Below are 13,862 nucleotides of genomic sequence, written 5' to 3'. Positions count from 1 at the left end.
ATTTTTATAGTGGCCAGTGGTGTTGAAATCTTTCACAAGCTTGTTTGCCATCTGGATATCCTTTTTGGTGAAATGCCTCTTCATACGTTGGCCTGTCTTTCTGGGTACCAGGTTTGCAATATATTTTGTAACTAACTGTAGCTTGTCTTTTCTTTGTCTTAGTGGAATCTTTCTGAAAACAAACAAAAAAAATTTAAAGATTTTATTTATTTGACGGGGAGTGCAAGAGAGGGAACACAAGCATGGGGAGAGGGGTGGGAGAAACAGGCTTCCTGCCGAGCAGGGAGCCCAACGCGGGGCTCGATCCCAGGACCCTGGGACCATGACCTGAGCGGAAGGCAGAGGGTTAATGACTGAGCCCCCCGAGGTGCCCCTCAAAACAAATGTTTTTAATTTTGGCGAACTTCAGTTTATTAAGTTTATTCTTTTGTGGCGTGTCCAAGAACACTTCACCAAGCCTTCAGTCCTGAAATTTGTCCTCTGTTTTCTTGTAAGAGTTTTATAGTTTTACACATTTCTGCACTTAAGTCCATGTTCATTTTGAGTTAAATTTTTGTGTTTGCAGATGACATGATGGCCTATGTAGAAGATTCCAAAGAATTTATAAGAAGAAAACCTCCTGTAACTGATAAGTGAGTTTAGCAAGTTCTCAGGATACAAGATCAACACAAGCATTTAGTCACATTCCTACAGACTAACAATGAATGCGTGGAAACCACACTTTAAAACGTTTCAATGCAATTCCATCAAAATCCCAGGAAGGATTTTTACAGACAAAAACAAGCTTATTCTAAAATGTACATGGGTCCCCAAATACCCGGAACAATCCTGAGAAAGAGCCCAGTGGCAGAAACGCCCTGCGCAGTCCGGGCCTCGCTGCGCGGCCGGGGGCCGGGGGCCGGGGGCCGCCGTGTGGGCAGAGGGACCGGCGGCGGCGGCCGGCGGGGCGGGAGCAGACACACCCCGCGGCCCGCGGATCCCGGACGAGCGGGCCTGGCGCGGGAAGGGCCGTGTTCCCCCCACACGCGCCGGCACCATTTCACGCCCGTGGACAAAGGACACGCGTCACGCGCACCTCCGCCTGCGCCAACGACGCAATTATTTTTATTTTTGAAAAGGTGAGACGCGGCCCTGGGCCCCGCCGGAGCCAACTTGGCACCTTAAGATAAATAAGTCGCGCGCTGGGAGGCGGGGGATTCCGGGTTCGAGGCGCCGCAGAGACGAGCCCCGCTCCCAGCCCCGGAGCTGCACGGGCTCCGCCGGCCGCCCCCCGCCCCCCGCCCCTGCCGGCGCCTCCTAGCCACGCCCCGCAACGGGGCCGGGGCGGAGCCAGGCTGACCCCGCCCACAGCCTGACAGATGGGGCGGGGCGGGGCGGGGACCCGAGCGCTGGCCACGCCACTTCCGCCGGAAGTTCCCCGGGTTAGCTTCCTGCCGGAGTTGGTTCTGCGAGTCCAGAAGTTGCATTTCCGTAGAGGAGAGACTCGCAAACTCCCATCCTGAAGCCTCCCTCGCGCCGGTTGTGAGTGGGCTCTCGACTCCCACCGTGCGGCCGGGGCAGCCCGGCCCGAGGGCGGCTGCCGGCCAGCAGAAGAGGACGGTCTGTCATCCGGAACGGAGGCTGCGCGCACAGCTTGTTTCCGGAGGGGCCTAGCCCGTCGCCGCGCCGCGCCCCGCCCCTCGCGCGGCCACGTCTCCGCTGGGGCAGCGCGGCCGGCGGCCGCCGAGGCTTCCACAGCGCCCGGGTGAGGGTCGCGGGCGGGCGCCCGGGCCGGGGCTCCGGCCTGGGGAAGCGCGGGGCCGCCGGGGGGAGCCGCGGCGCGGTCGGGGCGGAGGCCGGGCGGCGGGCGAGGGGCGCCGGGGCCTGGGCGGACGCGGAGGGCCGGCCGCGGCTCCCCCGGAGCGGCGACGCCCCGCGTCGGTCCCGCAGCTCGCCGTTGGCAGCCTCGGGGCCCGGCGCGCCCTTCCCGAGCGCTGAGTGCGCGGCTGTGCGCGGCGGCCGTCGGAGGCGCCCCGGCTCCCGCGGCAGCGTCGGGCGGCGTCGGGCGGCGCCGGGCCGCGGGCTCTCGTCCCGCGGCAGAAGTTCTGCCCGGGCGCAGGCGGGACCCGCGGGCCGGGGCTAGCGGGCCGTCGGCTGCAGCGCGCCCGTGGCTGCCCGCCCTCCCTGCGCCTCGACTGCGGCCGGCTTCGGGGCGCCGAGCGGGGTCCCTGCCCGAGGGGCTGCGGCCAGGCTCGGGCCCCGGAACGGAGCAGGGGGGCAGCGCGGCCTGCGGTCTCCGGGCACGGCGGGTGTCGGTGTGACGGGCGCTGTGCGCGCAGGTCCTGGCACCGAGCGCCCCTTAGCGAGGCGGTGGGCACGGAGATGCGCCTTAGTGCGGGGCGCCGCGGTGGGTGCGTCTGCGGGACGAGAGCGTGTGGGGCGGGGGAGCGGCCGCGGGCCGACCCCGAGGGAGGGGCCGGCGTGAGGAGGGAGCGGCACGCGGGCGCGGGCCTGCAGGCGGGGAGGAGCCGGCGGCTGCCCCTTCCTAGTGGGCGGTTTGGTCCTCGGCGCGGCTGCCCCGCCGGGAGGTGGTCCGCGGGGTACAGGTGACTCCCGCGTGTGAAACACTCAAAATCCTTTCCTCTTGCCAGCCCGTCTCTGGAGCGAGAGGTTCAGTTCCCGTACCTTGAACGGCAGGAAAGGAAAATAAAAATCATCCGCCGTGACTCAGATTCAGAAGTGGCGTTTTTTGGTTTTGTTTTTTTGGTGTTGTGTTGTGTGGCTTGGTTTGCTCTTTGGCCGGCCGCTTCAGCCGTGTGCTTCGTGAGCGAGAAGAGCATCTTCGGCTGGCTTTGCCTGGTAGCTTCCCCGAGCCGCAGCCGGGGAGAACACCATAGGAGCAGGGACCATTTATCCAGCGTGTGGGGCAGACTGCGCCTTGTTGCATTTAATCTTGGCAAAAGTTTGTGTTCTTTTTCTCGTCATCGCATTGCTGAGGAGACCGGCTGAGAGCAGTTACGAAGTCTGCCAGGGCCTTACCGGGGCGGGTGGAGGAGTCCTGACCGCCGCTGGAGCCCACCCCCGCCACAGCACTGTGGTCGCTGTTTACCTGTGGTTACTGGTGTGGCCTCAGCTAGATGTTATTTTCTTCTTCTTCTTCTTTTTTTTTTTTTTTTAAGATTTTACTTACTTATTTGACAGACAGAGATGACAAATAGGCAGAGAGGCAGGCAGAGAGAGAGAGGAAGGGAAGCAGGCTCCCCGCTGAGCAGAGAGCCCAATGCGGGACTCGATCCCAGGACCCTGAGATCAAGACCTGAGCCGAAGGCAGAGGCTTAACCCACTGAGCCACCCAGGCGCCCCTAGATGCTATCTTCTTAAGGAAGTCCTGTTTGATCTCTGGCCCTGGCGTTTGTAATTGCCAGTGGAAGCAACTTAGAGCAGGGTACGTGCAGCTGTTCATGTGTATCTGGAACTCACATAATCCACTGTGTGGGGGAAGCCGGAAGTCACTCACACTTGCCTGAGCCGGTGTTCTCGGTATGACGTCCCTCGATGTCAGATGGCGTGAATTCAGAGTTATGAACACTGTATAAGTCGTAATCTTGTTCCGTCTCTTCCCTCTAGGAAACACAGCAGAAAGCAGGTGTCAAAAATGCTGCTGTGAGGGGCGCCTGGGGGGCTCAGTGGGTTAAGCCTCTGCCTTCGGCTCAGGTCATGATCTCAGGGTCCTGGGATGGAGCCCCACATCCGGCTCCCTGCTCAGCCGGGTGCCTGCTCCCCGCCGCCACCCACCCCCAACCGCCTCTGCTTGTAATCTCTGTCTGTCAAATAGATAAATAAAGTCTTTTTAAAAAATGCTGCTGTGAGCAGACTGATCCTTTAATTGTTTTAATTGTGTTTTAAACCCGGGGCCGGAATGTATGTTACTAACAGCAGCTTCCTCGTGCTGTGCTCCCAGCTGTCTGACCCTTCTTGCCCCGTTTTTGTCAGCAATGAGGGAATGAGACCCTGACGACTGAGTTGCACTAAGTCCCCCTGAGACAGGACAGACAGAGAAGGCCTGCTTATTACCTGAAGGGAGGTGCCCTCACCAGAGGCCGCTCTGGGCAGGCAGGCAGTGGTGTCGGTTGTCCGGCTGCAGGAGGCGCTGCCCGTGAGCAGGAGGCATGTTTGAGAGTTACCGGGGCGTGTCCCAGTGCTGGGGTCTCATCCCGTGGAGGGCTGCACCACCCAGCTCTGACGCGGGTGGGATCTCTCGGCATTCAGCAGGTTTCTTGTTTCTCAAGAAATCCACATAGAGGGAATTAGACGAGTGGAGCATGTGACGGCGCTGTGCCCAGCAGCCTGACGCATTTGTCTCCAGGTTTGGTGGAACTTGAACGTCTCAGCCAGAGTTCCTCTTCCCCGGACAGTGTCGGGGTCGAGTGTTGTTACTGCCTGCCTCGGTGGTGCGTGCTCCTCCGCGGCCCCTCGTCCGCCCCTGGGCCTTCCCTTGTCCGATTGGCGTGTCCCGTCTCTGGTGCCCGAGTGAAGTCTGGCCGCCTGCTCTTCCTTCTTGCCCAGGCGACATTGCTTATCGGGGATGTGGCCATTATGTGCTGCTCTGCCCGTTGGGACCTCCCAGGGACGTTCTCTGTCTCTCACTGGAACCGTAGCTTCCAAGTATTTTTAGTCAGAATAGTTAAGAGTTTCTCCGTGTTTGAAAAGGCAGTGTTGGTGTTCGGGAGGCAAACACTGTTTTGTTGCGGAGCCACTAGCTTCGTTGCTAAGGGCTAGAACTTGGCAGGGCCAAAGACTGAAGTCAGGAGCCTGCGCTGAGCACAGCTCGGAGTAGGGGTGTTGGAGGGGCGGGGCAGACTTGGAGCAGGGGCTCCTGCCTCCGAGGTTCTTGCAGCAGGAAGGGGGAGCGGGGCGCACACGCATGTGCAGTGTGGTGTGCACGGAGGGGTGATCGCGATGGCAGAGCAGAGTGGGCCGGGCGCTTCACCTGAGGCCAGGAGAGACTTGAGAGCAGTGCAAAGTGGCAGACATGGAAGGGTCCTTGGGAAGTTGACCTGGTGGTCAAGCGGGGAGAGGCGTCCACGCGAGAGGGACCGGCTTCTGCCCGAAAAGCACTCAGTCTGCTATTGTTACCTTTTCAGGCATCATGGGGAGAGGTGACTTACACAGCTTCACCCCTCCCTCCACGGGACAGAAACAAGGACATTGGAAAGCAAAACGCAAACATTTTCTTTTGTTAAGGAACGCGTCAGGGCGAGCAGCACCTACCGTGTGCCCTGTGCGGTGACAGCTGACTGCACGTTCCACGCTGTTGGCCGCTTCCTGCTCTTCAGGCGGCAGGCCTGTGAGGCGGGGCTGGCCTGGCCGTCCCTTCGCGTGTGTGCCTTGTCTTGCTTTGTGGGCGTCTCTGGGATCAGCCATCTACAGCGGCCAAGCGGTTTTCCGTGGAGCTGGGACCCTGTGTGACCGTGAATTTGGACGGCCCTGTGAGATGTGCAGGGGCGGGTGCGGAGCCTCCAAGAGCCTGTTTGTCCATCCACCCCTCTCCCCGACCCCAGAAAGGCTTTTCGCCTCAACGAGGTTACTGATTATTGTGGAGACAAAAACAAGAGAGAGAGCTCCTTGCAGACAAGATCGCGTCCTGGCCAGCCTCAGTAACTCCCTTTGTTTCTGTGATTCAGTATTTTTTCGGTCTTCAAACACTTGCGTAAGGGATACGCTGTGAGCCACACGGGCACCCAGCTTTTCATTTAGCTGCTTGGATTGTAGTCACCCCTGTTGTCACACGTTCTGTCATGGTTCTTTCTAGTACAACCCTTAGTGCTGGTTCTGCGCTTAGTGGTGTGTGTAACCTTTTCACGTTCGTACCAGCGCTGGTCCTGAGCCGCAGCATCTTTGGCCTGTAGGGTGCCAGGCGGCAGAGTGGAACACGCAGGTGATTGGAGCTCAAGCCAGACACCCCTGGGTTTGCACGGGGGACACCGCCATCACGAGTCACTTGATCGTGGTTAGGCCGGGTTATGTCAAATGTCAACCACCAGGGGCTGCCTGGTCGAGGGGTACAGCAAGGGGATTGTGGAGAAAGAGCCACACCTACCTCTCCCGCTGTGGTGCCTGCTTAGGCTCCTACCTGAAATGTCTGTATGGGATTTGTAAGCTAGAGAAGGAAGGCATGTAAACTTTTGTCCTGAAACTTGTGAAACACAGAATAGGATAGGGTGAAACTTACTTTAAGGGGAGTAAATGCCAACGTCTCTGTAGCATGAATGGTGGGTCGGACCTTATCTAATGATCAGGAGTAGGTTATGAATATCCTTGGTTCACTTCCAAAACGGTGACCAGTTGCCCAACTTGGGGTGAAGGTTTCCTCCCTTAAATTTAGCCTGGCAGGATGGGCCAAAAGCTGATCCTGACAGAAGTGAAAGACGAGACTGGTCACCTGCTGTAAGATGCCTTCTCTGGACCCTGATTCCCAGGTGGATACCTTTCCACGTGTCATCATCTCCCTGTGCTTCCCCGATACAGTGTACAGTTTCCATGTTCTGTGCACTGCGTTTCCACCATGAGGTCAGGCTCCTGGGAGGCGAGCTTGCCCTTGGAGCCCTGCGTGTCCAGTACACGTGTCACTGGTCACAGGTGGCTATTTAACCCAAATTACTTATATTTTAATGAATAACTCAGTTCCTCAGCCTCCTAAGCCCTGCCTCTGCTAGGAGGCTCCCTGTGGTGCCTACAGGTCCAGTTACAGCCCCACCTGGGCAGGGTGGCCCGCAGCCGGCGCCCGCACAGGCATTAAGCACCTTCTGGAACAGCCCACATTCGGCATCGTATCCTCAAAACCTGGTATATTGTAGGTACTCAGGGGTTGTCTGCTGAATGAATAGGTCTGTGTTTATTTTATAGGTGTGAGTTGGGAGCCAAATGGTAGTCTTGGAATTATTACTCAAATCTGACGAGTGAAGATTCATAATTCTTTCTTTTTTCCTTCCTGTCAGGTACCATGATATTACTTGGTTTGAGTTCAAGCCACTTATGAGACTTTAGATCTCCCCGGAATGGAGAGCTTAGTGTGGTTCTTCCCAGAAGCTCTTGGCCGCTGCTGATGGCCGAAACCAAACCTGCCGGCAGCGCCCGTGCAGCCCGAGACTCCGCCCAGCCTGTGCCGTTCCGACCATGGACAGGACGCCGGCTGGCTCCGGCGCTGGCACCGCAGCTGCCCCGGAGGCCCTCCCCAAGCTCCCAGGCTCGCTGGCGCCGGCTGACCAGCGGGATGAAGCCCAGTGTAAGTCGCCGGGCACCCTGCTGTGACGTTTTGCCTTAGAAGAGGAGGACACGGAGCCCCTTACATTTTGGAACGAGACCGTGGTGTTTAAGAGCATAGTGAACTTTATGTTCAGAGTGTGTTTTTACTAGTCCGTTGAGTGTTTTTTCTGAGTCAATGGCAACTTTAAATCAAGTGCTGTGTGTGCCACACAGGGTAGGGGCTGCCCCACTCTGCGGCGGCGGCCTTCTGTGAGCCTTCACTGACACGCCGTCCCCCGCCTAGTGGCCTGCCTCTCTTGTCGCGCGGTTGCCTGAGTTTTACTGAACTGGGATCCAGAAATGGTCCAGGAGTGCTCTAGGGATTACTGGACCACATTGCGTGTTCGCTGATGGGTCATCCACGCGTCAGAACGGCGGGGTGCATTGCTCACTTGCTTCCTATGCCCTTTAGGAGGGTCGGGGCGAGGAGCTTGGAAGTGGTACGGTCGTATGTTCTGGTTTGCTAGCAGAGATTGCGTTCTGTTCTGGCAAATGATGTTCAGGCACCTAAAATGGTTTTGTTGACTACCGGTCCTTCGGGGCCAGGGTGGTAACAGCAGGGGCCCAAGACCGGGGATTCGACGGCAGGATGTGCGGGGAGCCTGCTCTCAGACCCGCCGCCGAGATGGCGAACCCTCCAGCGGGGCTCTCACTTGATCTCGTTTCACATCTCGTGTAAACGGAAGATGAATGGTGCGTGCGCCTTAGGATGGTTGTGAGGACTGCAAGAAATGGTGCGTAAAACCCAAGTACTCAGACGCAGTGGGAAGTGGTGGTAGCTGTATTTTCTCATTGTCTCGTCATCTTTGTTACTTGCTTATCCACAGTTTGGCTCGTGTTTGAGAATGGATATATGTAATGTTTTTTGATCCTTCTTTTAGATTTTTTTAGAAGTACGATATAATGCTCAAAACATTATTTTGTCACGAATAGGAAGATGTAGAGACTCGCCCAGATCTGTAAGCCCATCAGAAAGTGATATTGACCTGATTACCTCGTATCTGAAATGCAGGCTCCCCTTCCCTTCCCAACATGCAGCCGAAGGGATGTTTGTGTAAGAGCAGACAGTTGGGTCAGAGCTGTGGTCCAGGCTCCTCTGCTTTGAGTCTGTGGTGTCCCATTTGTATTGTGCTTCCTTTCAGGAAAGCATGACAGTGAGTGGCTGCATTGGTTGAAACTTAGAATGTCAGAAACCCGTTTTGAATTTGCTTGGGCAAAGGGCAACTTCCTGGATGCATCCTGGGTACGTCCAGGGATCCGAGTGATGTGGATCCCTGTGGGAGGCTCAGACCTTGCTGCCTTTGGGAGCCTCTGGAACCACACCCAGAGGCCCCCGGACCCTCCCTTCCTCCCTCCAGGTGCCATCTTGGTTCTTGACCGCCAGCGGCTCCCTGGCTGGGGTGAGGGGACAGGGAAGGTAAAAATGATTTAATTGTAAGAAGTCTTTTTTTTCTTTTGACAAGGCAAGAGATTTCATTTAGTGTCTGACTGATCTGTGTGCAGTGATGTTAGTGGGTGAAATTGGGTCGTCATCACTGGTTAAACCTGGGTTTTTATCTAGCACGTGTTCATCAGACGGAAGCACAGACTCCGACTCCTTGCCATAATTGTTTGGATCGGTTCGTGTCACCTTGCCTTAGATCTCTCATTTTGGAGGATACGCTTATGCTTTGAAAACAGCTTTGGAACTGGCCCGGTGTGTGTGCGCAGCCGCAGCTCTGGTTAGCGTGCTGTCTCCAGCACCCGTTAGGAACGTTGTCAGCTGTGTTTTTAGCATTTACTTCCTTTTGCTATTTTTAAAACAAGACTTTCATAGGATTTCTCATTGGTCTTGTTTAAGTGAAAAGGAAGCACTACTACTTAAATCCCACAGGCTCGACTCCACAGTGAGCAGTCCAGCCACTTGTCCGATACCGCCCACTAACAGGAGGAGAGCGAGGCCTGCTCTCGTCCCGGAGCGAGCAGTCTCATGGGGCGTGGAGACAACTCACGCCCCTGCATCTGCAGTCCCTTCTGTCCTGTGTTAGCTGTGCGTCTGAAGAACACCTTGATCTGGTGGTTAAAACCATGATGACCAGCACGCCCTCTTTTCCAGGTGCCAGCGTCCAGGTACACAGAGCTTCAGATGGAGGAGGAGGCCTGGATGTACCCAGCAAGGGCGACACCTGTCAGAATGGGCCGACGCCACCGTTCCCAGACCCTCCGTCATCTCTCGGTCCCCCCACAAGCCCAGGGGGTCCCGATGCCTCTCCAGGTGTGGCTGGTTTCCATGACAACCTAAGGAAGTCTCAGGGGACTAGTGCTGAGGGCAGTGTTAGAAAAGAAGCTTTGCAGTCTCTCAGACTCAGTCTTCCTATGCAAGAAACGCAACTGTGTAAGCATCTGTTCCCACCGGGCTCTTCCCTGCTCTCCCCAACCCTCCTCCCGCATCCCTTGTGACTCACCACCCTTCAGAGGCACGTGCCCTGGCCAGCTTGCTGCTTGTCCCTCTGTCATCACTGTTTGATCACTGTGGTGGGTTGTGCGTTGAGCAAGTGGCTCCCTCTTAGAGAGAAGGTATACTTCTTCGTGGTGGACTCTGGGGACACTGCTCCAGGTCTGGGTTTAAACGACCGTGCGGCACGTCTTTTGTTTCGTTGGGTGGTGAGCAAGCAGTCAGTGGGGAGTTAAACTTTGACAGCTTTCTTTACTGAATTATTTAATCAGCGCGGGGACCCAGGGGTGAACAGACAGAAACTGGCAGCCCATGAGCCCTGGAAGCATCCAGGCCTTTTTCCAGCACGTTTGTCATACATAGACACACATGATCTTACATGATGGGATGGGACCACACATGGCGTTTTTACCTCTCACGCCCCTCCCCGGCCTGCAAGTCACATTCTCCCATGATCCTTTATACCCCTGCAAACGGCCAGGTTTCAGTCACTGTGTTTTAAGAAGGGATTAGATTGTCATAGCCTGTATTTCCTGGTCAGTGTTATCACGTGGAGTTTGCCCCCACGCTGTTGGGTGCAACTGCAGATTCATTCTGGGAAGGCTGGTCGGGAGCCCCTGGCGTGGCTGGTGGGCTCTGCGCCTGTGTGGTCACCCGTCATGACTGATGCTGCGGAGAGCGCCTGGCGCCCGTGTCCAGCGGCGTTGGCACTTTGATTTTTGTGGGCTCTGTCCCAGAAGCAGAATTGTTGGGTAGAAGCAATGGCATCTTTATTTCCATCGTGCACGGTCCTGCCGCCATGCCACTGACGACCCTGAGAGGCATGGGCTCCCCCCGGCACGTGCTGTTTCCAGTTTTGCCAGCCTGTTGGCTGTGCCACGATGCTTCTGTGGTCCCTCAGTTTGGAGCTCACACTACCCTGATTGTTTGGGCGTCTTCTGCCTCTTGGCCCTTGGTCATTCTTTTCTGTGAATGGATTTGTTTGGCCCATTTTTCTTTTGGATTGTTTGCCCTTTTCTTCACAGGCATTATTTTACTAGGGCCGCAGTGTGTTTTTAAAATTTCTATAAACCTAGGGGCGCCTGGCCGGCTCAGTTGGTAGAGTGTACGACTCTTGATCTCGGGTTTGTGAGTTCGAGCCCCACACTGGGTGTACAGGTTACTTTAAAAAAATAAAATAACTTTTTAACTGTTAACATTGAAGTCCAGAGCTGTCATTAAAAACCTCTGGATTCTTGATTTCTAAGGATCTGTGAACCCTAAGCCCAGGTGCCCGCATGGTGGCATCCCCCGGCCACCAGCTGCCCCTCCTGGTGAGTATTTACCCAGCCCTGACTCTGCTGAGTTGGGCTCCCTGCTTGAGTCCGTAGACTCCTAGGTTTTTGCCATGTGGACCCGTTTGCCCTGTGAAAACTACTAGACCTTTTCAGTGATAAACACGCACATTAGAAATGACTTAGTGAGCTCTTAGTGAAGTTCTTAGCAATTGCTCAGGTTTTAGAGATTATTATTATTTAAGATTTTTATTTATTTTGGGTGGGGGGTGTGCTTGCAAGTCGGGGGAGGGACGGGGGGGGAGAAAGAGAGAGAGAGAGACTCTCCAGCAGACTCCCTGCTGAGCGTGGAGTCTGACCCGGAGCTCGACCTCACCACACTGAGATAAGGACCTGAGTTGAAACCAGAGCGGGATGCTTAACTGACTGAGCCATCTAGGCGCCCCTGAGGTTTTAGGGATTTTTTTTTTTTAAAGATTTTATTTATTTATTTGACAGAGATCACAAGTAGGCAGAGAGCCAGGCAGAGAGAGAGGAGGAAGCAGGCTCCCTGCCAAGCAGAGAGCCTGACGCGGGACTCGATCCCAGGACCCTGAGACCATGACCTGAGCCAAAGGCAGAGGCCCAAACCCATTGAGCCACCCAGGCGCCCCGGCTTTGGGGATTATTTAAAACAACAGCAGCGGGCACCTGGGTGGCTCAGTGGGTTAAAGCCTTTGCCTTCAGCTCAGGTCATGATCTCAGGGTCCTGGGATCGAGTCCCGCGTCAGGCTCTCTGCTCTGCGGGGAGCCTGCTTCCTCCTCTCTTTCTGTCTGCCTCTGCCTACTTGTGATCTCTGTCAAATAAATTAAAAACAAAAACAAAAAAACCCAGCTGCTTATCTTCTCAGAATCCACATCTGAAGGTGGCACTGTCTGTAAAGTGGTGAAATTAGGATACTTTTGCGCTCTCAGCAGTGTGGTAGCTGACCCTGCCTGTGCCCGTGGCACTGCTCAGGTGCAGGGCTGTTGAGTGTGAAAGATTCCTATGGCTTTCGCACCTTTTGCTCACTCCTCAGCCCTTTTATTACCCAAAATGAAAGATATGGGTTCTGAGATATTCTAAATTCTGTTTTTAGGGGTTTTGTTTTTTGCTTTTTTTTCTCTTAAGATCTTGTTTATTTGAGAAAGAGAGAGAGAGAGAGAGAGAGCATGAGAGAGGAGAGGGTCTGAGGGAGAAGCAGATTCCCTGCTGAGCAGGGAGCCTGAGGCGGGACTCGACCCTGGAACTCCAGGATAATGATCTGAGCTGAAGATAGTCGCTTAACCAACTGAGCCACCTAGGTGCCCCTGTAAATTCTGTTTTTGGCCAAAAAGTTGTCATTTCCCCTTCTGCCCTTGAGCCTAGCTCCTGGACTGGAGTTGCCTCTGTCAGGAAACTGAGGTAACCAGCCCCAGGCCTTGCAGAGACGCCTGCCTGGCCTTCACTTTGGGGTGAGTCCTGAGTGGGACACTGTGAACAGTTAGTTTCCTTAGGAAGTAATGTCTGAGCACTGCTTGTCTGAGTACCTTCGATTTTGCAGAACTTGACTGTAACATGACTTGCCACAGGAATTTAAATAAGTTGTGGGTCAGATTGTGTCTGCAGATGTGACTGTGTGGAGAAGGCATGTTTGGGGTCCCTTGACCACGTGCTCGGATTATCCCTCGGTACATTTCGGTGGACACGACTGTCAGTGTGCTCCTAGGCAACCTCCCGAGCATGGTTGGAGCTATGTGCGGGCTGAGGGTCCCTGAGCCTCGGAACGCTCGGCCCTGGCTCTGGCTTGAGATTTAGTTCTTCTGTTGCTGTAAGTCATGGGGGAGCCGGGTCCATTTTCCAGCTGAATGCCTGTGGGGAGTGGCAGGCTGGTGGCAGAGCACGGACCCAGTGCTTTGCCAGTGGGTTCTGCCACGGCAGTCCGGGGCTCACTGTTGTCTCTTCATCAGGCAACAGCTCTTTCAACCTAAAAGGCGAGGCATTGTTTGAAGCAAAATCACAGTTAATTGGTAATTGAATGCAGAAGAGCCAAGCTGCTGTCCTGCTTTGTCCTCTGTGCCCTGGTGCTTTATGAGTTTTTAAATGGTCATTTCCTGGGGTGCCTGGGTGGCTCCGTGGGTTAAAGCCTCTGCCTTCGGCTCAGGTCATGGTCCCAGGGTTTTGGGTTCGAGCCCCGCATCGGGCTCTCTGCTCTGCGGAGAGCCTGCTTCACCCTCTTTCTCTCTCTTTGCCTGCCTCTCTGCCTACTTGAGATCTCTGTCTGTCAAATAAATAAATAAAATCTTTAAAAAAAAATAAATAAATGGTCATTTCCTCACTGCAGGTTCAACAGAGGCTTCCCTGCCCCTGGAGAAGGAGGAGCAGGTCCGACTTCAGGCTCGGAAGTGGCTGGAAGAACAGCTCAAACAGTACAGGGTGAAACGCCAGCAGGAAAGAGTGAGTCCCCCTGTCTCCAGCGGGCTGATGGGCAGCTTCGTGTGCGGAAAACGGAAATTCGACTTGGTTTCTTGGGACCTATCAGTGGTTTCTCTGTGCTGGGATGGCTGCTTGTGCTTCTCTGGCAAGACCCTTCCTCTCTGCATTTCCCACCCTCTGGGGCTCCTGCCTTCCCTTGGATCAAGCATATTTGATTCCTGTGTCTGCCATTTGAAAAGCAGAGACTGCAAGCACTTGGGTGTAATTTTTCTCCCTCCTTGAAAGGAGCAGTCAGTTCTAGGTTTCAGTTGTTTATTTCATGTGCGGTGTCTGCTGACCAGTGGTCTGTCCAGTGTTAGAGTCTGTGTCATGTCATGTGGATTTGATGACTAGGTGCTAAAATCAGTTCTATTCAGGTAATGAAACTTTTGTTGGC

At 55.2% G+C, this 13,862-nt stretch overlaps 1 protein-coding gene across 1 annotated transcript in view; it reads left to right on the top strand.

The window, feature by feature from the left end:
• Positions 1–7,155: 7,155 nt before the first annotated feature.
• GOLGA3 (golgin A3) overlaps positions 7,156–13,862 on the top strand; it is a gene marked incomplete at its 5' end in the record, with an annotated part of 40,484 nt that continues 33,777 nt past the window's right edge. The window contains 3 exons of the mRNA XM_080822143.1: positions 7,156–7,264; positions 9,380–9,658; positions 13,335–13,447. Of these exons, the coding sequence (XP_080678269.1) occupies positions 7,156–7,264; positions 9,380–9,658; positions 13,335–13,447 (501 nt within the window). The remainder of the gene's footprint in view (positions 7,265–9,379; positions 9,659–13,334; positions 13,448–13,862) is intronic.

Source organism: Martes martes (genome assembly GCF_963455335.1).
Source record: "Martes martes genome assembly, chromosome: 13".
Lineage (NCBI taxonomy): Eukaryota > Metazoa > Chordata > Mammalia > Carnivora > Mustelidae > Martes > Martes martes.
The sequence above is the reverse complement of the archived record's forward strand: the minus strand, read 5'-3'. Positions and strand labels throughout refer to the sequence as shown.